At 42.2% G+C, this 25441-nt stretch overlaps 1 protein-coding gene across 2 annotated transcripts in view; it reads right to left on the reverse strand.

The window, feature by feature from the left end:
• The window catches only part of PLCL2 (phospholipase C like 2), a 173759-nt gene that overhangs the window by 1610 nt on the left and 146708 nt on the right, over positions 1-25441 (reverse strand). For both annotated transcript variants that reach the window (XM_081825979.1, XM_081825986.1), the window contains exon 5: positions 16294-16403. In XM_081825979.1, the coding sequence (XP_081682105.1) occupies positions 16294-16403 (110 nt within the window). The remainder of the gene's footprint in view (positions 1-16293; positions 16404-25441) is intronic.

Here is a 25441-nt window from a genome sequence, read left to right on the forward strand (position 1 = left end):
ATCACTCTTGACATTTTGACCAGAGCATTCTTTTGCTGGGGGGGGGGGGGGGGGGGGAACTGTCTTGTGCATCTTAGGCTGGTTAGCAGCGTCCCTGGCTTTTATCCACTAGAGACCAGTAGCACACCCTCAGCTGTGACAACCCAAATGTCTGCGGATGTTGTCAAATATCCCTGGGGGTTGAAACTGCCCATATTATCAGCCAATCATTAAGATTACTGGTTAGGAGAAATGATGTGGTGCTCCACTGGAAATTCCAACTTTCCTACTTTGGTCTTTTGTTGTTTTTCCTTCCTACCTTTAATCGCCTTCCATTAATAGTCTTTCTACTTATTCTATTACCTTCTCTTCTTATTTTTCTTGTTTGCTATTTTTTTTTCCTCCCCTCAGGCTCTAAATTTATTCTATTATTCTCTTTATCATCCTTCCATAGTTTGGCTTTTTCTTTGTCATACTTACATTCTTGGTACTATCCCTTCTTCCTCCCTTTCTGTTTTTTTTTTTTAACTGACTCCCAATGTGCATCTCCATTAAAGTACTCCCATACAACAAAAGCTGGGGGTCAGCTGCCAAGGGTAACAGGTAAGGAATTAGCTTGGCAGCAGCTGGACTATAATCAAATCTCAGTCTCTGGTGAGACCAAATTGCAATGTAATTTTAAGCTACTCGGAGGCCAGAATCCACAGAATGGTTTGCTGTTTACCACTTACTGTTCATGATTTTCCTGCTTTACAAAGATCTTTAATTAGTAACTATAAATAGATGTTCCACTGCTTAGTTTAATTGAAGGAACTTCATTTTTTATTCATTCTTACTAGTCACTGGATTCATATACTGAGATATTACAAGCAGTAAGGTCTTTGCATATAATATAGCATATTGTGCCTAAAATACAATTTCTTGTTAAAAGAGTGTATTTGCCCTCACATGTGGGATTGCTACATACATTTATGGATAATAGATTGTAACTAGATACTCCATTTGTGCTTTGAAGTTCCAAACATTGCTTTTTAAAATTAATAACTTTATTTTTTAGAGCAGTTCTAGATTCACAGCAGAAGCGAGCAGTAAGTACAGAGGCAGCCCACATGCCCCCATCCCCACAACAGGCACAACGGCCTCCACGACTGACACCCTGCCCCACCGTGGTATGTCCGTTTGTTGTAACCGATGAGCCTACACTGCACATTGTTATCACTCAAAGTCCGTAGTTTACATTACGGCTCACTCCTGGTGGTGTACATTCTACAGGTTTGGACAAATGTCTAATGACCTGTATCCACCCATTACAGTATCACACAGAGTAGGTTTCACTGCCCTCAAAATCCTCTGTGCTCCACCTACTCATCCCTCCCTTCCCCCGAATCCCTGGCAACCACTGATCTTTTTACTAACTCAATAGTTTCGCCTTTTCCAGAATGTCATATAGCATGTAGCCTTTTCAGATGGACTTCTTTCCCTTAGTATTATTATGCATTTAACTTTCCTCCATGTCTTTTATGGCTTGATAGCTCATTTGTTTTTAATGCTGGATGTACCACAGGTTATTTGCCCATTCACCTACTGAAGGACATCTCAGTTATGACCAAGTTTTGGCAATTATGAATACAGCTGCTATAAGCATCCATGTGCAGAATTTTGCGTGGCGTAAGTCTTTGATTCATTTTGGTAGATACCGAAAGGAGTGTGACTGATGTATCATACAGTATGTTTAGTTTTGTAAGACACTGCCATACTGTCTTCCACCAGGGCTGGGCCATTTTGCATCCCACCAGCAGTGAATGAGGGTTCCTGCTGCTCCACATCCTCACCAGCATTTGGTACTGTCAGTGTTTTAGATTTTGGTCATTCTAATAAGCAAACCTTGATGTCTCATTTTGTTTTAATTCACAGTTTTCTAATATTTAACACTGAACAACTTTTCACATACCTACTTGCCATCTGCATATCTGCTTTGGTAAAGTGTCTGCTCAGGTCTTTTGTCCATTTTTAAATCAGATTGTTCATTTTCTTATTGTTGAATTTTAAGAGTTCTTTGTATATTCTGGGCAACAGCTGTTCATCAGATGTGTCTTTTACAAGTATTTTCTCCCGGTCTGTGGCTTGTCTTTTTGTTCTGTTGTCTTTTGCAGAGCAGAGATTTTTAATTTTAATAAAGTCTGGTCTTATGAATTCTTTCATTTATGGATTGTGCTGTTGGTGTTAGATTTAAAAAGTCATCACTGTACCCAAGGTCATCTAAGTTTTCTCCTATGTTATCTTCCAGGAGCTTTATAATAAGTTTCCATTTTACATTTATGTCTATAATCTGTTTTAACTTAATTTTTGTGCAGGTGTAAGTCTGTATGTGTGTGTATATATATATATATTTTTTTTTTGCATGTGGATGTTTAGTGGTTTCAGCACCACTGTTTAAAAGAATATCTTTGTTCCATTGTATTGCCTTTGCCCCTCAGTCAAAAATCAGTTGACTGCATTTATGTGGGTCTATTTCTGAGCTCTCTATTCTGCTCTACTGATCTAATTATCTATTCTTTCACCAATATCACACTGTCTTGATTTCTGGAGCCTTATAGTAAATCTCAAAGTAGTGTCAGTCCTCTGACTTTGTTCCTCTCCTTTAATACTATGTTGGTTATTCTGGGTCTTTTGCATCTCCATATAAACTTTAGAATCAACCTGTCAACATCCACAAAATAACCTGATGGAACTTTGATTGGGATTGTGTTGAATCTATAGCTCAAGTTGGAAAGAAATGACATTTTAAAAATATTGAGTCTTCTTAACCATGAATAGGAGATGTCTCTCCATTTTTTCATTTCTTCTTTGATATATTTCCTCAGAGTTTTGTAGTTTTCCTCATATAGACCTTGTACGTATTTTGTTAGATTTATACCTAAGTGTTTCATTTTTGGAGGTTCTAATATAACTGGCGTTACGTTTTTAATGTCAAATTACTCTTGTTCATTGTTATTATCTAGGAAAAGTGATGGACTTCTATACACTAACCTTGTATCTTGCAACATTGCTATAATTGTTTATTAGTTCCAGGAGTTTTTTGTCAATTCTTTTGGAATTTCTACATAGACAATCATGTCATCTGTGAACAAAGACAGTTTCACTTCTTCCTTCCCAATGTACACCTTTTATTTCTCTTTCTTGTCTTATTGCATTCGCTAGGACTTCTAGTACACCATTGAAAAACAGTGGAGTCAGGGGATATTCTTGCCTTGTTCCAGATCTTAGTGGGAAAGGTTTGAGGTCTCACAAGTATGATGTTAGTTATAGGTGTTTTTTAGATGTTCTTTATCAAGTTGAGGAAGTTCTTCTCTACTTCTAGTTTGCTGAGAGGTTTTTGTTTTGTTTTGTTTTGTTTTAAATCATGAATGGGCATTGGATTTTGTCAAATGCTTTTTTTCCATCTATTCAGATGATCATGTGATTTTTCTTCTTTAGCCTGTTGATGTGATGGATTACATGAACTGATTTTCAATTGTTATACCAACCCTTCATACCTGGTATAAATCTCTGGACATAGTGTATAATTCTTCTTATACATTGCTGGATTCAACTTTTTAATATTTTCTTGAGAATTTCTACATCTATGTTCATAAGAGATACTGATCTGTAGTTTTCTTTTCTTGTAATGTCTTTGTCTGGTTTTGGTATTAGGATAATGCTGGCCACATAGAAGGTATCAGAAAGTATTTCCTCTGCCTCTATTTTCTGGAAGAGATTGTAAGAAAAAACTGGTATGATTTCGTCCTTAAATGTTTGCTAGAATTCACCAGTCAACCCATGTGAACTGGTGCTTTCTGTTTTAAAAGGTTATAATAAGGCGTGCCTGGGTGGCTCAGTCAGCTGGGCATCTGCCTTCGGCTCGGGTCTTGATCCCAGGTTTCTGGGATCGAGTCCTGCGTTGGGCTCCTTGCTCAGTGGGGAGTCTGCTTCTCCTGCTCCCTCTGCCTGCTGCTCTCCCTGCTTGTGCTCTCCCTCTCTCTCTCTGTCAAATAAATAAATAAAATCTTTAAAAAAAGGGTTATAATTGTTCATTCAACTTCTTTAATAGAAATAGGTCTATTCAAATTCTATTTCTTCCTGTGTGAGTTTTGGTAGATTGTGCCTTTCAAGAAATTGGTCCATTTCATCTAAGTTATCAAATTTGTGGGAATAGAATTTTCATCAGATTATTTTATTGTCCTTTTAATACCCATGGGATCTGTAGTGATGTCCCTTCTTTCATTTCTGATATTAGTAATTTGTGTCCTCTTTTTGTTTTTCCTTCCTAGTTAGCTTGGCTAGAGACTCACTGATTTTAATGATATTTTCAAAGAGCCAGCTATTAGTCCTGTTGATTTTCTCTAACAATTTCCTGAGTTCAATTTCATTGATTTCTGCTCTCATATTTTTATTAATAAAAATTAGTGGGTCTACATTCAAAATGCTTACTTGGAATGTCCTCTTAGACTTCACATGTCCAAAACTGAGTTCCAGATATCCTACCAGTTTCTCTAACCAGCTCCTCTTAGGTTAAGACAACTCAGTTCTCGCAGTGACTTAGACCAAAGGCCCCGGTACCATCTTTGAGTCCTCTCCTTTTCCTGCATCTCTCACCCCACTTGTCAGCAGCCTCCACTGCCTCCATCATCAATACATACATACACATATACAGGTTCTCGGCAATTCTTCCCACCCTCATTTTGCCACCACTGCAGCCTGAACCACCATCACCTTTCTCTGAGTTTATGACAGTGCCCTTCCAACTGGCCACCCTGCTTTTCTTTTCTCAACATGACAACCAGAGAGATACAATTACATGTAGTCAGAACACATCTCCCCCACCCTTTTGTGACTCCTCATATAACTCAGTGAGAGTCAGAGTCCTTTACCACAGCCCTATATGTCCTGCCCCTGAGCTGTCCTCACCCCCTTGATTGCCCCACCTTGTTCGCTCAGCCACTGTGACGCTGGGCCCTGAAGTGCTCCTCAGACACACAAGATTCTCTCTGGCCCAGCCTCAAGGTGGTTCACTCAGCATTCCCTGTGCAGGGCAGGCCCTTGCCCAGAAAGGCACACAGTTTGCTCTCTCACCTCCTTTAGGCCTTGCCTCCCTGACCACCTTTCCAAAATGAAGACCATCACTTGTTGCTCACAGCCCTCCTTGTCCCTTCCTGGCCTTGCTTTCTCCAAATGCGTACCACCGTGTAACGTTCTCTGTTGCTGTTTACTGTCTGTCTCTCCCATTAAATGTGAGCTCCATGAGAACAGGGGTTTTTATGTCTTCAGACCACTGTTGAGCCCTCCCCGCTTCAGGCCCAGAACCGCACCAGGCATAGGACATGGGCTCAAGAAACAGCCTGAGTGAATATAATGAGAGTAAAATGTGAAAGTCACCTCTTTCACCTTCACAGCTGCCTCCCAAAGACATGCTGCACATTTTCCTCTGCATTTATATATATTATGAATAGGTATTTTATTTTAGTTTTACAGAAACGGAATCAAGCAAACTATCAGATTCTTCAGTTTTCTTTTTGTTCACCAAAAATCATGCCTTGGCAATCTTTCCATGTCAGCCTATACAGATCTGCCACAGGACAATGGAGCCTTTAAATACAAAAATCCCCAGATGGTATAGGATAATCAATGTGGTAATAACAGAATTCTTTATCTGGTTGAATCTTCTGTTTCCCAAGTTCAGACAGGTCACTACCATATCTTGGACAGACAAGGCGTTCAGCCGCTAGCCCAGAGACACAAAGGACCCCCTACAGGCCCTAAACCTGGGCTGGGGAGCTGCTGAGCTTTATCCACATTACTTATATTTTGTTCTGTGCATCTAAAACTGCATGTCTGACATATCTCGGGATTGCGGCATCCAGCGGGAGTAAAGAACAATTCCGAAAGAGGTGATGATGGTGTTTGCTGTAGCAGTGTTCACATCTCATTGCTTCAGAAGACTTCGAAAGAGCAAAGGCTATTTAAAACACTGCCACCCACTGACACAGGGTATCTGAAGACTCCTACGAAACTGGCTTCGCAATGTTTCCAGTTGAGAAACTCAAACCCTATTTGGTTTCACACATTCTGTTTTGAATTTCATAATTTATTCTATTTGGTTTTCATCATCAAAGAGTTATAACAACCTTAGGTCAAAATATTTAAGGTTCCTACTTAGACTCAGAACATAATCTTTAAAAGACAGAGCTAAGGGCAGGGCTGGATCCCAGCGGCTCTTGCTGAGAGTCTGCCCCGTGTTCCTTCTGGCCCTGCCGGTGGCTGCCTGAGATCAGGTCGGAGGCTGGAGCAGCTGGGAAAGGAATGACGACGGCAGATACCAGACACCAGAGCCAGCGTCCCAGCCATCCTCAACACTCGGCCAATCACCAAACTTTCCTTCTGACCACAAAACGTGTCCTAGCTTTGAATATATGTTAAAAATACTTCCAGGCACATCTGTTAGTGCTGCATAGTTTTTGAATCTAAAATTAACAATCACAATTCACTGCTTTTATTTAGGCTTAGAGCTAAAACAACAGGGATTCTATAGTTCAGTTATTTTTTTTTCAAAGCTTTTTCTATCCAACTATCTATTAGAGAAGACCAAAGTTGCCTTCCTACTGAGGTGAGTGAACCAGAATGGCCACAAAGACTACCCCCGACCTCTGCCACCAAACCATGCAATGGCCACGTGGCTGAGAGCTGGAGTGGGCAAAGATGGCCACCTGCTGCTCCTGGGAGTTAGCAGACACGTTTCTTCCAAATTACAAGCAGTGGGAAGGAAGAGAAAAAAGAGGACACTCGTACCATTTTGGGAGTCTGAAGGAGGCATAAAAGTAGTCAAATACTTTTTAATTTAATGCAAATAAGAACGTAAGTTATCAGTATCTGGTTTGACCTCAGCATGTCCGGGGCCCACACTGACTTTTGGGTTGTTCTGGGGCTAAACTGCCCAACCCGAGAAGGTTCCCTTGGATGGTAATGGACTAGGCTGCCTCCTTCCTGCTTCCTTATCCACTCAGGAACACAGAGAGGAACACAGCAGCTTCTAGGTACCCTCACTGACACCTTCTGCTCCCTCAAGAGACGAAGCCAACTCTGGGACAAAGAGACAGGGGGCAGACACCTAGAGAGCACCAAGGCCCAGCAGGAAGATAGACTGCCACCCCGCATGAGCCTAGCACCAACCCGCAAGCTGGGCCCTTCCTCAGCAATTTGTAATGCATGTGCCCTTATTTTTCCTGTCACCCTGCAAGTCTTCAAGAGGCCTCCCGTCCCCTCCCTCATCATCACTCTTTGAAGACTGCATGGGGGTCTAGAGTGCTGCTGCCGCCTCTCACCGGAGCATCTTCTGCAACCCAAACCAGGGAATCGAAACTGCAAAACCCTAACACAATCTCATGACCAGGAAACATGACTGCTGTGTGCCAGGCACTGTATTAAGCCCTTCACAAAGATTATCTCATGAGAGTCTCTCAATTCTGCCAGAGGTACTCTTCCTATCCCCACTTTTACAGATGAGCAAACAGAGTTTAGAGAGATTAAGGGCTTTGCACAAGGCAGAGTCTACACAGCAAATTACACTTAAACACACACAACTTCTTCTCTGTGTGTTCTGTTTTCTTTTTGGATTAACTCAACCACTGGGCCCAAACGATAGAGCTGAGCCCCACATGTGACATGTGACGCTTTCAAGCAAGCCAAGTGGGACGTCTACCACCCTCTCTAATGTCCTCCGTATATCACCAACGGTGCAGACAATCCACTCTTTCTGGGTTTAAACACGAGCACAGAAATACAGGTTTCCCTCCATAGTTGTTGAATGAGGAGGGAGTGAACACCACAACGGTGGGGCTGGGGGGATCTTGGCTCCTGGTTCTAAGCTGCCTCACTATACTCTGACAGCTCCCCGAGAGGCCTGTGCGGCCGGCGAAGGCTGCGGCATGTTGATGCGAGTTACAGAAGGCCTTCTTCTCACTGAAGTCTCAGGAAGCCTTACACTTGAAAAAAGATCCCCTGATCATCAGTCCCCTAAAGTTAGAGCAACAGAGCAGAGTGGCACGTGCTTCTCTATAGGACACTGAATTCATTTTAAGTGTTTCATGATTTTTTCTGTCCTTCTAGCTTCCATGACGTTCATTCGCATGTTGGAAGGGAGGGGAATGTGAACTGTCTATAACCTCATCTCTCTGCAGAGGAAGACTCTGCTGCGGACCCCCCAAAGGGCTTCCGGGTGCTGGCCAGGTGGATGAGGGGCTCTGAGAGTGTGAGAATAGCTCTGGAAACATGGCTCCTAACCCTTGGTTTCTCCCTTAATCCAAAGAGACGTGCCAGTTTTTTGATGCAGTGTCTGGATCACGCAGGCAGGTGGGTGGGCCCCGAGACCCCCCCTTGCACCTCGATCCCCTCGCCCCTGCCAATATTTTGGCTATTTCATCACCTTGATAGCTGTTCCTCAATTTCACAATGGTGGTGCTCAAAGGTTTATACAAAGTTTAATTTAAATTTCTAAATATAAGATGCAATTTAAATTCAGAATGGATGTCTCTCACCTCAGAAACAAGTTTACGTTTCACTCAACAAAGATGGAGGGTGGGGGGCTCCCAGGAGCTCCCAGGCAGCACCGTGGAGGAGGTGTGGTGTCTGAGTTGGGCTCCGACAGACGGGCAAGAAAGGATTTCAGCAGGCCAGGGGGCTGTGGAGGATGCTGCCTTCCACACGTGACTCCATGACTCCAATAAATGATGCCTTTGGGGCTTAGCCATGGCTTAGTAGCATGATTTCTATACTAGAAAGCTTTCTGAGCTCCAACTGGGGTGACATCTCCCTCTGATAATGGGAATGGCCACGGGGAGGGCTAAATTTCACACTGGTGGTGAGCGCCAGCCCCCTGCCCTGGGAGAGGACCTCGCTTGACACAGGCCCGGTGGCCAGTGGCTCCGGTGGCAGAGCTGGAGTGAGGGTTACTGGAGGCTCCAGACAGTGGAAGTGAGCCAGGACTGAAGCACAGAGACAGGAGGTCAAGAGAGGGTTCCAGGCAGCGGGACCAGGACCAGAGGGGAGGGTGGTGTGCCTGACGTGTAGAGAGAGTGAGGGGATGTTGAGGGATGAGCAGGGCCAGGATCATGAGCATGGAAGCTCCTGAAAACACTAGTAAAAACAGCATGCACAAGCACTTCCTTCGCACCGTTAATCTTTTAAGCACAACTTTTGCATAATCAAACATTAGCTGAAAGATCACAAATTCCACATTAGTGGGATCCAATGTCTGAGGTTTTATTGTGTTTTAAATGGGCCAGAAAGTACAGCCCGCCTAATGACAAACACTACTGTAGTCTGATTTTCTGAGGCATGCTGAAGAGTCTTCACAGGCTAAATAGAGGAATGGCTTTCAGCCAATTATAGATTTTCAGCAAAACAGGCAACATAAAACATCTCCTATAATACGTAACATAACTAAAGGATGTTACCATCAATAAAGAAAAAGAGTTGCACAAAGACCATCACAATAATTTTCGGAAAAGAAACAAAGGTTAGTCTTCAGGTCTTCAAGGTAAGTACTGCACCTCAGGTAAAAACAAAATCAAGATGAATGTCTTACCAGGTGCAAAGACCGTCTGGTTTAATTATTAATTTTTGGCAGAAGCCTCATGTTCCTAAAGAGAACAAATCTCTAATTGCTTTCATGGTTTAGTTTTCAGTCTTGCTCCTGAGGGTGGGGCGGCAGAGAGCAGGGAGAGCTGGCCTGGCAGCAATTCATGTGGAAAACATCTTGGATTGTAATAAGCTTCATTTGAGTTTAGGAAATGACACAGGTGCTAGAAAATCCAGCATAATTTTGGCCTGTATTAACAATAAGATAATTTTCAGACTATGAACAAAATCATACTGACGAGTCCTACACTGGGGTGGTTAGTGCACCGTGTATCCAAAGTATGAGGATAATTCTGGCCACCCCATCTTATGAAGGACACTGACAAACTAGAGCCATTACAAGACCAAGGGACCCACCGGGGAGGGGACCAGATGCCATTGCATCCTGGAATCTGCATAGCTGAGCATGTCTGACCTGGACTGGGTAGGTCGAAGAGAAGATAATGATACTTCTCAAAGGTATAAAGGGATGCTGAGAAAGAGGGAACAGAATAATTCTGGGCTGCTTTGAGGGTATTACTGTAACCAGTGCGAAGAAGTGAAGTTACAGAGAGGTCAATTCTATCTACTGTACGGCGGAACGTAACGAAAACTGCAGGACGGTGGGAGGCTGGCAATCTAGTGGAAGCAGCAGGAAGGTGGATGTGATGACCCCACGGTGTTGTGTGGCCAAGCCTCCACCCCTCTAAGGCAAAATGCTTCATTTGCAGGTTCTGCCACTGCAGGACGCTACCTGCAAGGACGGCTGCCCATAACTGCTTCCATCCCCGCCCAGGCGTGCCGCCCCACCCACTAACAGGTGGAGTCCACTTCCCCTCCCTTGACTCGGAGGGCGGCCTTGATTGGCTTTGGTCAGTTAAACATGGAGGAAGTGGTCTGACAAGCCAGGCAGCTTGGAATCTCACAGCCATATAAGGAAGCTGGGGCTAGACTACTGAATGAAGACAGACTGCGTAGAGAGAAGAGAGAGAGAGAGAAGAGAGAGACCTGGACATTCCAGCCATCCCTGGTGAGATGCCAGCCATGGGAGTGGAGCCTTCTTGGATATTCCAGGCCCAGCTGACCTCCCGGCTGAACCAAGCCTCACAGATGATCTGGTCAACTCCAGAGGGAGCAGAAAAACCACCCAGCTGAGCTCAGCTAGCCCACAGAATCACTAGCTTTGGCATGGTTTGTTACACAGCAACAGAGAACTGAGATAGCCAGTCAAGATGGCTGTATTTTGTATTTTGTGACAGGGCCTTTCTGGGCACAGTGGATTGAAGCAGGTAGAGAACCTGATCCAAGGAGAACTTAATACAAGAGGAGGCTTATAACTTTAGGATCGCTGGTCTGGATGTGAAATGAAAGGACAGGCGAGCTGATCAGATTTCCTCTCTTTGGAACTTGAACTAGGAAATACAAGTAGATTGAGGACTTGGAACAGAAACTTCTAAGGTATAGTCAGGGCCAAAGCAAGACCAGACCAAGTCACACAGCAGAAGAAACCACGAGTGAGCAGGAGGAGCTGTTGGCAGAGGGAGAAGGACAGAGAGATGACCACGGGCCCCCAGACAAGAGCTGCCCCAGGTGCTGCTGGGCTTCCTGACTGCTCTTCACTCCCGTGAGGCCAGACCCAGCTTCTGGTCTCAGGGCTCCCTGTCCTCTCGTGATCCCTTCCATGAGCAAGCATCGCTCACCTCTCCTCTGCAAGCTAGCCTGCAGGAGTTCGGCTTCTTATCACCAAAAGGGACCAATTAAAACAGGGCTCTTCTACCATGAGATTCTACCATTTTGGGAATGGTAATAAATAGAAATAATAAAAATGATCACCAGTTCAGTATTTTAGCAAATGGAAAATAAAGGGAGAGGAACATCTTGATTAAGCTGGTGGGTGGAAGATGTATTAACAGAATTTCCTTCCCACATTCCCGATGAAATGAGCAAAAAGTAAAATTGGCAAACACACACACATACACACAAACACAAGCAGCAAACAAACAAAAGGGTATGACACAATTTAATAAACTTCTAAAACTCACAGAATTCACAGTGGCAGTTCATAAAAATCCTGAGAATTCTAAGAGCCAGTCAAATTGGAAAGATACAAACTGAGTGTCCTTCTCTTTTACTTCTGTTTGATGGAGCAGAACAGATGATGGGACAGAGGGTGGGATGAAAAAGTGACACAAGACAAGTGAAGAACAGGGCTGACACACAAGGAGAAGACTGGACATGATATATTAAATAATGATGTTCAGACAGTGCAACAACACAGTGAGCCCCGAGGGAAGAGATGCAAACAGGGGTCTGGCTCCCTATTTGCAGGGGTTCCAGGCTGTGGTGTGGGAAGGCAGAGCCCAAGCAGAGCCCAAGCAGAGCCCAGCAGCCCCACTGAGCTGAGGAGACAGAGTTCAGAGTTCAGGGAGGCAAGGTGGCTAGGATGTGCGGGGCAGAGTGATGGGCCTCTTAAACAATCACTGTAAATATCTACGTCCAAGAAGATAAAGGCTATGGTGAACATGAAGACAAGAGAAATGGGAAGCTGGGCAGGATTAATGGCAGAGTAGACAGTTCAGGTGATACAGCAATATTGCTTGAAGATGCAGAACTAACAGAAACTATTAAAAAAGAAAGAAAGACCTAAAAAGAAATGAGTAGTGGGTCTGTCACTTCTGGGAAGATATCAAGCAGTATATATGTATAAATGGAGTTACAGAAGAAGGAGAGAAACAGTAAGACAGGAAAAAAGATTTAAAGAAAACTGGCTAAAAATTTTCCAAATTTGATGGAAACTATAAATCCACATGTAGAAGAATCTCAATAAACCCTAAGCAGAAGAAACATGAAGAAAACCAGACTAAGGCCCATCATAATTCGTTTAAAAAGCTAAAAAAAAAAAAAAAAATCCAAACAAAAAGATGCTCTACCTCTATACCTTTCCTAGACTGACTAAACTGACAATAGCAAGTGTTGTCATGGATGTGGAATAATCAGAACTCTCCTAACACTGCTGGGGGGAATACTACATGGGCCAGTTTGGAAAGTGGTTTGGCAATTTCTTATAAAGTCTGACATACACTTAACCATATGACCCAGCAACTGCACGCATAGGTATTCATCCAAGAAAATAAGCACATGTCTACACAAAGACCTGCATGGGAATGCTCGCTACAGCTTTATTCACAATAGCTAGAAACTGAAAACAACCCAAACGCCCAGCAACTAGGGAGTGTATGAACAAAGAGTCACACAGCCAGCAAACAGAATACTGTTCATCAATAAAAAGGAACGGATTGCTGAAACACACCTCAAACTGGATGAATATCCAAAGCATTATGCTAAATGAAAGAAGCTAAATGAATTGCTGAACAATCTTTACAGTGAGAGATCTTTATTTCCTGTAAAGAGATTCTTTTAGCTTCTTTATGGTTTACTTTTCTTCTGTTAAATTAAGGAAAATTTAGTACTTTTTAAAAAAATTAAGAAGAGTAATTCTAGTAGGATTCTGTCTACTGGCGTACCTTATTTCATAATATCTGAGACACCAGTTCTTGTCAGAGGTACCATCAAGAAAGAAAATCACTGCCAACTGAACTACGGTATAGTGCACAGATGCCATGGACTATAAGACACAGGCCAATTTCAAAGATGTGAAAAATAGAAAAAAGAAGTATGATTCAGAATCAATAAAATGTATCTCCATCCATCCATCCATCCATCCATCCGTCCATCTATCCATCCATCCATCCATCCATATAAATCTAAAATGGTTCCTAAAATAAGGTCACGTACATTTAATAAGAGTTATTTCTCAGAGGATTTGAAGTCATTTTAAAACTTTTAAATCTTTTCTACATTAAAAAAGTCTCCTTATAATGAAGATGCATTTACAAAAACAAACGAATGATTTTTATTCAAAATAAAAAATGTCTGGAAGTAAATATGCCAACGTATCAACTGTAGATAACTCTGGATGTGGTATTCACAGCTGACATTTCTTCTTTGTTCATTTCTGTATTTTAAAGCAATTCTTAAAATTGCAAAACTAAACAAAGCAAGCAAAAATTCATAAAAACTGGGAAGCATTTCCATAGATGAAAGGAATTTATGGCAGGAGGCCTCCATGCCGGGTGACCAATCATCTCCTGGTTTGCCCAGGACTGTCCTGATTTTCACATGGGAAGCCCTATGTCCCGGGATGACTGGTCACCCTGCCTCCTTTACTGTTCAAATGAGTGGAGGAACATACTTTTGATTTCATTCTAGGGCAGAGGTACTCCACTTTTTAGGGTACCTCAGAATCCCCCAAGGAACTTGTTAAACAAGCAGATTCCTACGTTCTACCCCTAGAGATTCTGACCCAGATTCTGAGGTGGGGCTCAGGAAACTGCATTTCTAAGCACCGTAGGAAATTCCTGTCTGGCCTCACATTTCCAGGGCTCCCTGGACATGTCTCCCTGTCCTCCTTCCCCTTTTCTCTCCATACCCAGTGTCATCTGAAACCTTCCCCTAGCCTCTGTGTCTACCATGAGGGCACGGCTGCCTATTGCCCACCACGCGCTCTCCAAACTAACCACAAAGAACAAGTAGTCATAGGAATCCAAATGATCCGATTCCCTCCTGCCAGGAAAAGACTAGTAGCTCAACTCAGACCCAAATTCACGTCCAAGGGGTCATTGATTCTCCTAAACAAAGTCAAAACTGGTGAAACACCCAGGAGTGGAAAAAGCCCTTCCATTATATGAAAGTGACACACAGCTCTTTCCAGTTCTTTCCCATTCCTTGCTCAGCTTCTACCATACTCAAACACCATCTAGAGCAAATATGCTGGAAATTCTAAAAAGATCCTTTACCCTGTCCTATACATCAGTTTCCGTATGAACATAAGTCTGAGGTGTTAATTCTCTCTCCTGGACATAATTCAAAAGAAAATAGGTTTTCTCAGGGTAGCTATTTGGTTCAATTACTTATTTCTAAAATCCGGTATATTACTTTATGTCAGCTGTTTTTCATTAATGTGTGCACCAGGCTCCCATTTTCGGTGGCTCTTAGCCAAGTGTGTCTCAGACTTTAATGTGCATGAGAATCCCCTGGGAGCTTGTAAAAATGCAGATTCTGATTCAGTAGATCTGGGGTGGGGCTTGGGAGTCTGCATTTTGAACAAGCTCCCAGGTGATGCCCAGGCTTCTGCTTCCTAGACCACAAAGGAGTAGCAAGGATAGTTGACAAGTGAAAGTTTGGTCTGTAAGTGTGGTTTTGCCTATAATAAAATGAAAGCAAAATGAGCATTTGTTCTGTCACAGGGCTTAAACTACTGTGCTACTTTTCCCCTGAGATTTGCAGGAAATTTGTTGTGTACCCCCACCTCCGGGTGGGAATGAGTCAGCAAGTTATAAAGCCACATTCCTTTTCCTTGTAAATTCTTCTATCTGCTGTTTACTGAATTGCAAACTATCAAAGTTAACTTCTAAGCAGAAAATTGAAAGATTACAAAAGAAAGCACATGTGAAGGAAGGGAAGTGTTTTAAGAAGTCAAGAAAATGATTTTAATTATAAAAACAAGTAGAGGTTTAACGTGAGAAAATGCAAGTTGGTTCGCTTTGGAAGGTTGACTTTTTATTAAATCAAATCAGAAAACTGTTGTCTGCTGCAGGGATGGATCTTTTAATTTGAGGAGGAACAAGGAAATTAAAAGAGGAAGCTGTGATAACGTCTTTACTGTTTTGACTTCAAGGGAGCAGAAAGTTTGGAGGGTGAATACCAGAGAGTAATTTTAAGATTTAGCTGTCCAAGATCCAGAGTGAAATAATGTTTCTGTGTTATGATTATTCAAGTTCCCAAACATGGAAAAGAAGAAAAGTAAAGACCACTGAGACAAAAAGGTTTCAAGGTACATACATAGCATTATTTTAAAAATCATGTCACATGATACATAGCACAGAGAAAAAGGCAGGGAGAATGTATGGCCAAAGGCCAGTGGTAATTGCCTCTGAACAGTGGGACCATGTTCATCTTTGCTTATTTCTATTTTGACAGTTTCAACAAGAATGTATTACTTTTATAATAAAAAATAATAAACATTTAAAAAATAGCCATGCTGAGGAAGGAAGGAAGGAAGGAAGGGAGAGGGAGGGAGAGAGGGAGGAAGACAAACAGTTTCTTCCTTGAAGGAAAATTTCTTTCCAATGGCAATTCCTTTACATATGGGTTTTAATTATGTCCCGCACAATTCTTTCCTATTTTTGTCCTGGGATCATATTAATATTAAGGCTGTGATTATACTTGAAAGTGTTAAATGACATTTGAGTAATTAGAATCTAAATTCTCAATCATCCCTCTATAATCACACTGCCTATTTCACAGACAGCAACTGGCATTTATAAACTTGACAGTGCTTCAAGGAGAGAAGCCAAGGTCCTCTCCCTGCTGTCAGAATCCACAATGTGCCAACCCCAGGAGTCCCCTGTGCTCTCTCCAAGCCACGCAGCCCAGCGACCGTGCCCGCGGGCTCTGCTGAGGGCCGAGTTCTCCTGGGACAGCTGGGACGGCGCTGGCCTGTCTGACAGCGCACAAGGCAAGACCTGTTCTACCACATGGGGGAAACGTGCTGCGAAAGGCTGATGCAGCATCACCGGCATCAGAACCAGCTTGGCCACGTACCTTTAAGATGGTGATATTCCAGGTAAAGCTCTCCACTGCTTTTTGTAGCTTTCGTTCCTTCAAACCTTCCTTGGTGCCGATGCTGTGTAAGTGCTCATGGAATTCCATGGCTGCAAGAAACAAAGCAGTTTACTTCCACGTCCAACCTGGGCTAATGACCGGGCAACACTTCTGTTTCTACATATAGCTCAAAGAATTCCAGTCTCCAGGGGAATTTCAGAAATGTGCCTCTTTAAGAATGTAATAACTGACGGGGAACCCTGACAATTCATGGTCCCAGCAAGGCAGAAGGCATCTTAGAGGTCAGCTATCATTCCTCATGGTCTTTGAAGGGCGAACAGGGCACATATAATCATTCCCATTCTTATTTTAGAGAGGAGGAATCTGAGGCTTGGCAAGCATGAGAGATGGACGGCTGTGGAGGAAGCAAAAGGAAGAGCTGGGATTAGAACCCAGGTCTTTGGAACCTCAGAAGGCAGACTTCAGCGCTGCTATACTTCCTGTCACACAGAGAGTCAGTCTGAGGTCAGACAGCAAGCCTACGGCGAAGGGGCGCGGACCGGGACAGAGACCCTGAACTCTAACTCTGCATTTCCATTATGACTCTTGAACATAATTTACATAATCAAATGTATATTCCCTATTGCCATTCAAAATAGTCTCAAAGAAGCACCCTATGCAACAACAGTGCAATAATGCAGGAGTAGTATGATGGTTCATTTGCTGTTTTATTTTTATTTATTTATTTTTAATTATGTTATGTTAATCACCATACATTACATCATTTATTTATTTTTTAAAGATTTTATTTATTTATTTGACAGAGGGAGACACAGCGAGAGAAGGCACACAAGCAGGGGGAGTGGGAGAGGGAGAAGCAGGCTTCCCGTGGAGCAGGGAGCCAGATGCCGGGCTCGATCCCAGGACCTGGGATCATGACCTGAGCCGAAGGCAGATGCTTAATGACTGAGCCACTCAGGCACCCCTCTTTTGCGGTTTTAATACCGTGACAACTCATGGAATTTTATATATTAAACTGCAGTCAATGATGCCACCTCTGGCCAATGGGAACCCTTCAGACTGGTTCCTATGTCCTTTTGAAATGACTAATCAGCCTTTTGGCACAAGGTGTTCTAGACTTACCAAGTACATTTTCCACCTCGGCCCTGGAGCCAGGCATTTCTCTAAGGACCTGTGGGTTTTTTTGTGGAGAATGATATTTAAAGATCACAATCTGGGTGTTAGCAGTGCCCATTTTTACTGAGTTTTCATTGTGTTTTAGGCCTTTTCATTGGACAGATATCAGACACTTTTTTTTTTTTTAAAGATTTTATTTATTTATTTGAGAGAGAGAATGAGATAGAGAGAGCATGAGAGGGGGGAGGGTCAGAGGGAGAAGCAGACTCCCTGCCGAGCAGGGAGCCCGATGCGGGACTCAATCCTGGGACTCCAGGATCATGACCTGAGCCAAAGGCAGTCGCTTAACCAACTGAGCCACCCAGGCGCCCCGACACTTTTTTTTTTTTTAAAGGGAATAAGATCTTGCTAATACTTCTATTTTTTTTTTTTAAGATTTATTTATTTATTTGAGAGAGAGGGAGAGTGCACGTGCTTGAGCATGAGTGCAGGCGGGAGGAACAAAGGGAGAGAGAGAGAATCTCTTAAGCAGAATCCCTGCTGAGTGTGGAGCCCAATGCAGGACTCAATCCGAGGACCCTGAGATCATGACCGGAGTTAAAACCAACAGTCCACTGTACCACCCCAGGTGCCCTGCTAATACTTCTAATTCAAATTTAAGTGTACAAGGTTTTTACATATTTTTTAAGATTTTATGCTTATTTTGTATCTCTTAGGTGGAAAATCTTAATTCCTAACCACATCAAGCTAGCTATTAATAGTAAGACTGCTGAATCTAATTTAAAATCTGCATTTGGGGGGAGGGTCCTCAGAGAGCATCTTATTAAGAATGTACAGTAAGAATATTGTCTTCTAAGGTCAGTGGAGAAAAGAATTATTGTGACTGACCTTAGAAGACAATGTTGATATGATTAGGAATTAAGATTTTCCATGACCTGTGCTTTTTTGGATTTAATCTGTTTTATGATTATGTCAAAGCTTTACATGATTCCAAAGCCGAACCTCATCTCAAAGTGTGCTTAGGTAGGTCTTGCTTCCTCCTGGTATCTTGCACCCTGATCCCTCCCTCCCCCTATACATTTTTTGTAGTTTTTAATTAACTTTCTCCTGTATTGTTTCTCCTTGAAAAATCTAAGCAACTGTGGGGAATGCCTGGGTGGCTTTGTTGGTAAGGGTCGCCTTCGGCTCAGGTCATGATCCCAGGGTCCAGGAATAGAGTCTCACATCGGGCTCCTTGCTCAGAGGTGAGCCTGCTTCTCCCTCTGCCTGCTGCTCTCCCTGCTTGTGCTCTCTCTCTCTCTCTGACAAATAAATAAATAAAATCTTTAAAAAATATATAAGCAACTATGTACGTATATCCATGATCTTCCCTTTCTTGCACAAGAAATTTCTGTACTTGGATTTTTGTTTTCTGTACACTGTTCAGAAGTACAGTGTTCTGTACCTTGGTACATAGTGGATGGAGATCACTCCATGTCAGCGTGGAGAGCTCATCCTCACTCTTTTTTTTTTTTTTTTTTAACAGCTTACATGGACTCCTTGAGTAGATGAACCAGCATTTATTTAACTAGTCCCCGCTGATGGACACTGGGTTGTTTCAAAAGCATTTGCTGCTACAAATAATGTGGAGCAGTCATAATCTTTATAGACATTTCCTGTGTTCCTCAGTGCACAGGTACTGTTCAGTTGGGCATTCCAATTTCTAACTCCCTTTCTATGCAATACCATTTCAAAGCAACTCTTTATACTGTGATTGACAGCAACTTTATTTCTTAGTATCCCTAAACAGTAAACAAAAGCTGACACATATGATAAATACAGTAAAAGCTGCCAATTTAGTCTTTTTTCTTCTTTTTTTTCTCCCCTCACTGAACAGGAATGATGGTTCTAATTCCTGTCTTGCTAAAGGCTTAACAACATAACTGGTTTCAAGAAAAAATGGTAAAATTCATTACATCGCTTAGAAAACTACCACACTAACCACTCCCCTTTTCTCCAACTTCTCTTTCACTAGTGATGGTATTTGAGAACATCCCAACTTGATTAACTAAACCCCCTCCACCACAATGCTGGCGACCTGGCTCAGACAGCAGGCTGCATCCCCTATATCTAGTTCTGACTTCTGCTGAGATGTGCTTGGCTTAGCATACTGCAACAAACAAACAAAACAAAAAGACAAAATACCCCTAAAAATAAACAAAAAAAAATAACCATGAGTAGGTAGCAATCTTGTTCTAAAACACAGGTTTTTTTGCAAGCATTTAATTGCATGCATGCATGGACACACACACACACACACACACACACACACACACACACACACCTTTTCCCTGGCCACATCTGGGAGACCCCCCTGGAGAGCGCTGTGATGACTCAGACCCACTTCTTAGAACATGGCCAGCTGAAGCCTGAGCGGTGAGACCTTGATGTGCTAGCTTTTCTGTTAAGATTTAATACTGGACTTTGGCAAGATCTGGAGTTCAGGATGGGTCATGAATACTCATAATGATTCTATTCTGTTCATCAGGAGGTACTCTAGCCTTATAAGCATCACTGAGGTATGGCAGATAGAGTTCATGACTGGAATTCAGGAGAGAGAAGACACACAAGAGAAGTGCTGGGGGAGAAGTCCTCTGTAAACGAGATAAACAACTGTGCGGTCTCTGAGCGAGCGCTGAGCTTAGACAAACAGCTACCCTAAATTTTAAGCAGCTTTCTGCAGGAAAGACGAACCCAGGGCCAGAGGCAGTAAAAGGATAGGCTGCCCTGAGGACTGAGGACTCAAGGAAGAAGAAACACAGTTAAAATGATTTAAAAAAAAAAATGATACTGACAAGGAAGAAATGGAAACATTTAAAGAAATGAGGGTAGCTGAATACATGGCTGTGTCTAAAAAGCTCATATTTTACATGTTTACTAAAAAGTGAGATGACACGACTCCCTCTTCTCTCTCCCCTCTTGAAATACCAGTAGTCCAATAAAAGTCCATAGGGAAGTACAAAATATATTATTAATGAAATTCTTTAAAAAATGCATGCAAAAAAGGTGAGAAGTTGAAAACTGGAAAAATTATGTTGAAAATACAAAACCCGACAAAAAGAAAAAATATATATATATAACCCGAAACTTTAAAAAGCAACCAAGACTATCAGTCCCACTGTTATATATTTCATTATTTGGCTTGCTGCATAACATAATGGTTTCTTTAAAAAGTTTTTTATATAAATAACTTATAGATGGATCTTTGAAAACACCTGCTAGTCCACTGATTTAAAGCATATGTTGATTTTATTTAAGGAAATCAAAGGATTCTGACCTTGGCCCATATAACACGACTGTACCTTTCACTGCTCCCCTGTGATGTGCAAAGCCCAGGGCAAGGACTAAGGGCACACAACTGAGGGAAGCAAAAGGCAACTGGCCAGGTGCTTTACATATATTACACAGGAAAGTTGGAGAGAGGCTAAGGCACTTTCCCAAGGAATTGGAAAGAAGGATTTGAACACTGGTTTGTCTGAGCCCAGTGCCCCATGGTTTTCCAACTACCATGCCTTATTTCTAATCAAGAGTCCCAACCCTTAATATGAGCTCATGCTACGGTTATGCATATCCAATAATTATGCCATGAGGTAGAGCACTGTAAGGACTAATGCACAGGCACTGACCCAGTTCTAAGGGAATACAGAGGGACAGCTAATGAGATTATGCATTTGAATTGGGTCAGCCCATATATAACAAGGAAATCTATATTAGATGCAAATTGCATTATTCCCTTCATATTAAATTATCAGAAAATCTACTCTAACATGTCACAGGAGATCTTTTTGGTTCTTTTTATCAACATTGAGTATAAAGAACTTGTCTGGGTTAGATGTTAAGTAACTTTCTCCCTATTTTCCAAATTATTTTCAGCAAAGAAACATGAGCCCAATGAAAAAGTCTTTCACTTATTAAGATACCTCTTCTCCATCCATAAGTTATACCATTCTGTCTGAAGAGCAGAGTGAGATTTAAAGTAGCTGGTGAAAATCTAATGAGCCAAACTTTTGATACTAAGTTAGCACCTCTCTTACCCCCACCCCAATCCCCACAAGGAAGCCAAGTTGTTTTTGTTTTAAAACTCCTTTTCTTCAATTAGAGTTTGAGGGGGTGGAGACGGGGTGTTAACTGGCACTGGGAAGAGCCCTGGGTGGGCAATCGGTCAGAGAATAACATTTATTGATTACCCACCATGTGTAGGTCATTTGACTATATGCAGTGTTGAGCTCTACTAAAACCCACTGCTTAAATCTGTAAGCCCATTCCTTAAACCCGTTACTGATCGTTCTGTAAAAAACTAGATTTCTAGAAGTATGGGGAACAAAGAGAGGTAAGGGAACTAGTGCCTATATTATCAACTGACAACTCTTTCCTAAAGAAATATTTATAGTTTTATTCTGGAATACAATGGCTGAGTTTAGAGGCATCAGTACAGCAAATAGGGCAACAGCATTGAAATGATGATGTGAGAATATGTAACAACTGCTGCTTGTTAAGTCAAGGCCAAATAAACTCTGTAGGATCACTCTCCAAGTAGGATTTTTGTACTAGGAAACAGACCCTATGCATGGGAGATTTAGGAGGCGTATAAGATCTATGTATTATAATGCCAAATTTTACAGAATAAATTACAACTGATAATTTAAAACTGGATTGTTTCTTTTTTTAATCTTTTTTTTTTTTTAAGATTTTATTTATTTATTTGACAGAGAGAGACAGCGAGAGAGGGAACACAAGCAAGGGGAGTGGGAGAGGGAGAAGCAGGCTTCCCGCGGAGCGGGGAGCCCGATGCGGGGCTCCATCCCAGGACCCTGGGATCATGACCTGAGCCGAAGGCAGACGCTTAACGACTGAGCCACCCAGGAGCCCTGGATTGTTTCATCTTACAAAGTAATCGAAAAATAAAAAAAATCAGACAAATTTAAATGTTTGAAAACCTGAGTAAGTCCATTCTGTGTTTTCACTTAAGGGACTGGATAGAAAATGAGCAGGTAATAAATACGCGCTACGGTAGCGCTGATTACCCTTGAAGCTACTGTACAATTGCAAGCAATTCTATAGGAAAGCTACATATCAAGGTGGACAGGGAGCCCTTGATCATTTCCGGCTCTTGATCCCGGCTAGCCTTCGTGTTCTAAATGAAGCAGGAAGAACCCTGACTCTGATTCAGGAGAGGCTATCTGCTTAACTCCTCTCCCCAGCAGGCGTGTAGCGGACGGACTGGGGACGCAGGGCGCACCAGCAGCCGGCACGCAGCTCAGCCGCACCCCGGCGCGCGTGCAGGCGGGGCCTCAGGACGCCAGTGCCTCCTATGCCTTTGCTTAGAAACCGGACCTAGCCACTTCTGCTAGCTATTCTTGTGTTAGCCTACACAGCTTAGCTCTACATCCTGCCTTCTTATTAACTACACTGTTAACCAAACTGACAGGCGATTACACAAAGTAAATACCCGATATATTTGCAGGTTCCTCCTTTACCAATTAGCAGTGTGCCTTTTATCTGCCCGTGTACATTACCGGTATTTTAGAGTGAAAGCCCCTCGGCTCTGGGGAGGGACTGTTCATTCACATAGGCGCAGTGTTTAGAAGCAGCTCTCACAGCGGGCTTTTAGCTGAAGTGAAGCCTTTAGGATTCTTAAAAGGGTAAGAAGATGCAGAACCACCCAAACCAGCTTCTCCTGAGAAAGTAAAAAGAACAGAGCACTGCAGCTGTCCTTCCCTCAGCAGACACCACGGAGGGCTGTCCCCACACACAGCCCTGCCAGCACCGTGGGAAGATGCACACCAAGACGGCTTTCTGTGCAAATTCTTTACTCACCTGGGGCATTAGGGGCTGAAAGACAGGGCTTTTTAGCTCTAAAACACAAGTACCTCTCATCGATGAAGTATAGGTAAAAAAATATATATATATATGCTTCTGAAAATAATTAGAATTTTGTTGATCCTGAGAAAAGTTCTTTTGTGACCATCTGCAAAATCATTATTTGGAGGTTTCGAAATTGCAGATTTAAGACAAAAGAGTTCTAATGTGCTTACAAAACATGGCTCTTAGCTTCTGTGGCCTGAGCATCGCGAGTGGACTTAGAGAGAGCTCCCAGACAGGCACTGGAGAGAAGTGAGAGGGTTGCAGGCTCTTGCATGCATCGCTACCGCGGCTTAGTGACAAGAAGTCCCACCATGAAAACAATCTTTGGGTTCAAAAATAGAAGCCAGGCCGATAATAACAAGGAGAAAGAAGTGGGATCGTTTTTCTTCTTTCAGGAACAAGTTGTATTTCCCTGTAGGTTTCTAGTACCTTCCAAATACTCTACCAACACAAATGTGTTCATTTCACATACCAAATGAACACATTTACTCATAAATCTGTATATTTTAGAGCCATGTGTAGCTGTTCACAGTATCTTGTATTTTTCCTACAAGTAATGTCCCATTTCCTTGTCTGATTTACACTAAATGGCATTATAAGAGCCTCAAAGAAAGCGTGGCCTGGCTAACATTTATAACATTTGGGGGCAACTATGAAGGTAGTGGAAGGAAACAGGATTCCTTGATTCTACCAGGATGTTGCCACCCAAGTAAACCAGAGGTAACAGGTAATTCTGGCCAAAGAAATGGAAATCTTTGTAAGTTTTAGGAAACTTCACTTGAAAACCAATACTAACTAGGTAAATTGTCCTTTGAAAAGGGTGACACGCTATACAATTGCAATGGGCTATTTTATTTAACAGTCAAAATACATGGTGTGTATAAAGGCATTAAAAGTTGAAGGCTGTGAGCATATATTACGCAAACCCAATGAAGTGCACAGGAACATGGACCAAAGCCTGGGGTAAATGAGCCAGAAAGCAGTGAATGGTCGTGTCTCATGCACAGACCTGGCTGGGCCCGCTGTGACCGCTCTTTTGCCAAAAGGACTGTCTTTGAGCCCTGGCTACCCTGTGCCAAAGAACCTACAATTAGGTTGCCCTGACTCTGTGACCCCTAGTTTCTGTTTCCAGGGAAAAGATGTGAATTATTTTTCTTCAGGAATGTTAACCAAGAAGAAAATCTGCTCGAATTCCTTGGTGGTACTGAACTTGAGAATTAAGGAGATGACTAGCTGGTGGTGCAGCAGCAGAGAAAGGACAAATGGAAAACCCATACTCAGGTGATTTCTATGAGAGTTTAGTCCCATCCTGGTCTAAGGGAATGGAAGACAGGCCATGTGAACAAAGAACGGGGCCATGCGTCCACGGTGGGGACTGCATAAGTCATTTAGTCTTTCCATTTATAGCTGTAATATTAAATTTTAAAAATTGGCCTGGCCACCCAAAAGTATATGATTTGTTTTTTTATGTTAAGAACTACATTTTGGAAATTGGTTGTTTCTTTCCATGTCATCTCTTGAAAATCTAAGCAGCTAAGATTTTTTATACTGGTAGATACTGGTTTCACATAACTTTCAAATTATTATTTCAAAATACTTTATAGCCTAAATATTTTAAAGAGTTTCTTTTTGGAGGAGCTTAAAGCTTAATGACCAAAAATAAAATGTAAAGCTGACAGATTAAGTATCATGTTTTGTAAAAATTAATAACTGAGTGTCAATTTTCCAGGATGATATAATTAAAGTAACTAAGCATGTTACTACAACTGCAAAGAATGGGATGTAGTGGAGCTTCCATTAAGTTTCCTGCTTCCTATCACAAATAAACTTAAATGAAAACCAAACAGCCATAAAAATAAAATAACAATTTAAAAATACATGATACACACCCAGAGAACAAATAATCTGATCAAGAAATGGGCAGAAGACATGAATGAACATTTCTGCAAAGAAAACATCTAAATGGTCAACAGACACATGAAAAAGTGCTCAACATCACTCGGCATCAGGGAAATCCAAATCAAAACCTCAATGAGATACCACCTCACACCAGTCAGAATGGCTAAAATTAACAAGTCAGGAAACGACAGATGTTGGCGAGGATGCG

This window comes from Leptonychotes weddellii, chromosome 1, assembly GCF_054177405.1.
Source record: "Leptonychotes weddellii isolate Sample4059 chromosome 1, ASM5417740v2, whole genome shotgun sequence".
In the NCBI taxonomy this organism is placed as follows: Eukaryota; Metazoa; Chordata; class Mammalia; order Carnivora; family Phocidae; genus Leptonychotes; species Leptonychotes weddellii.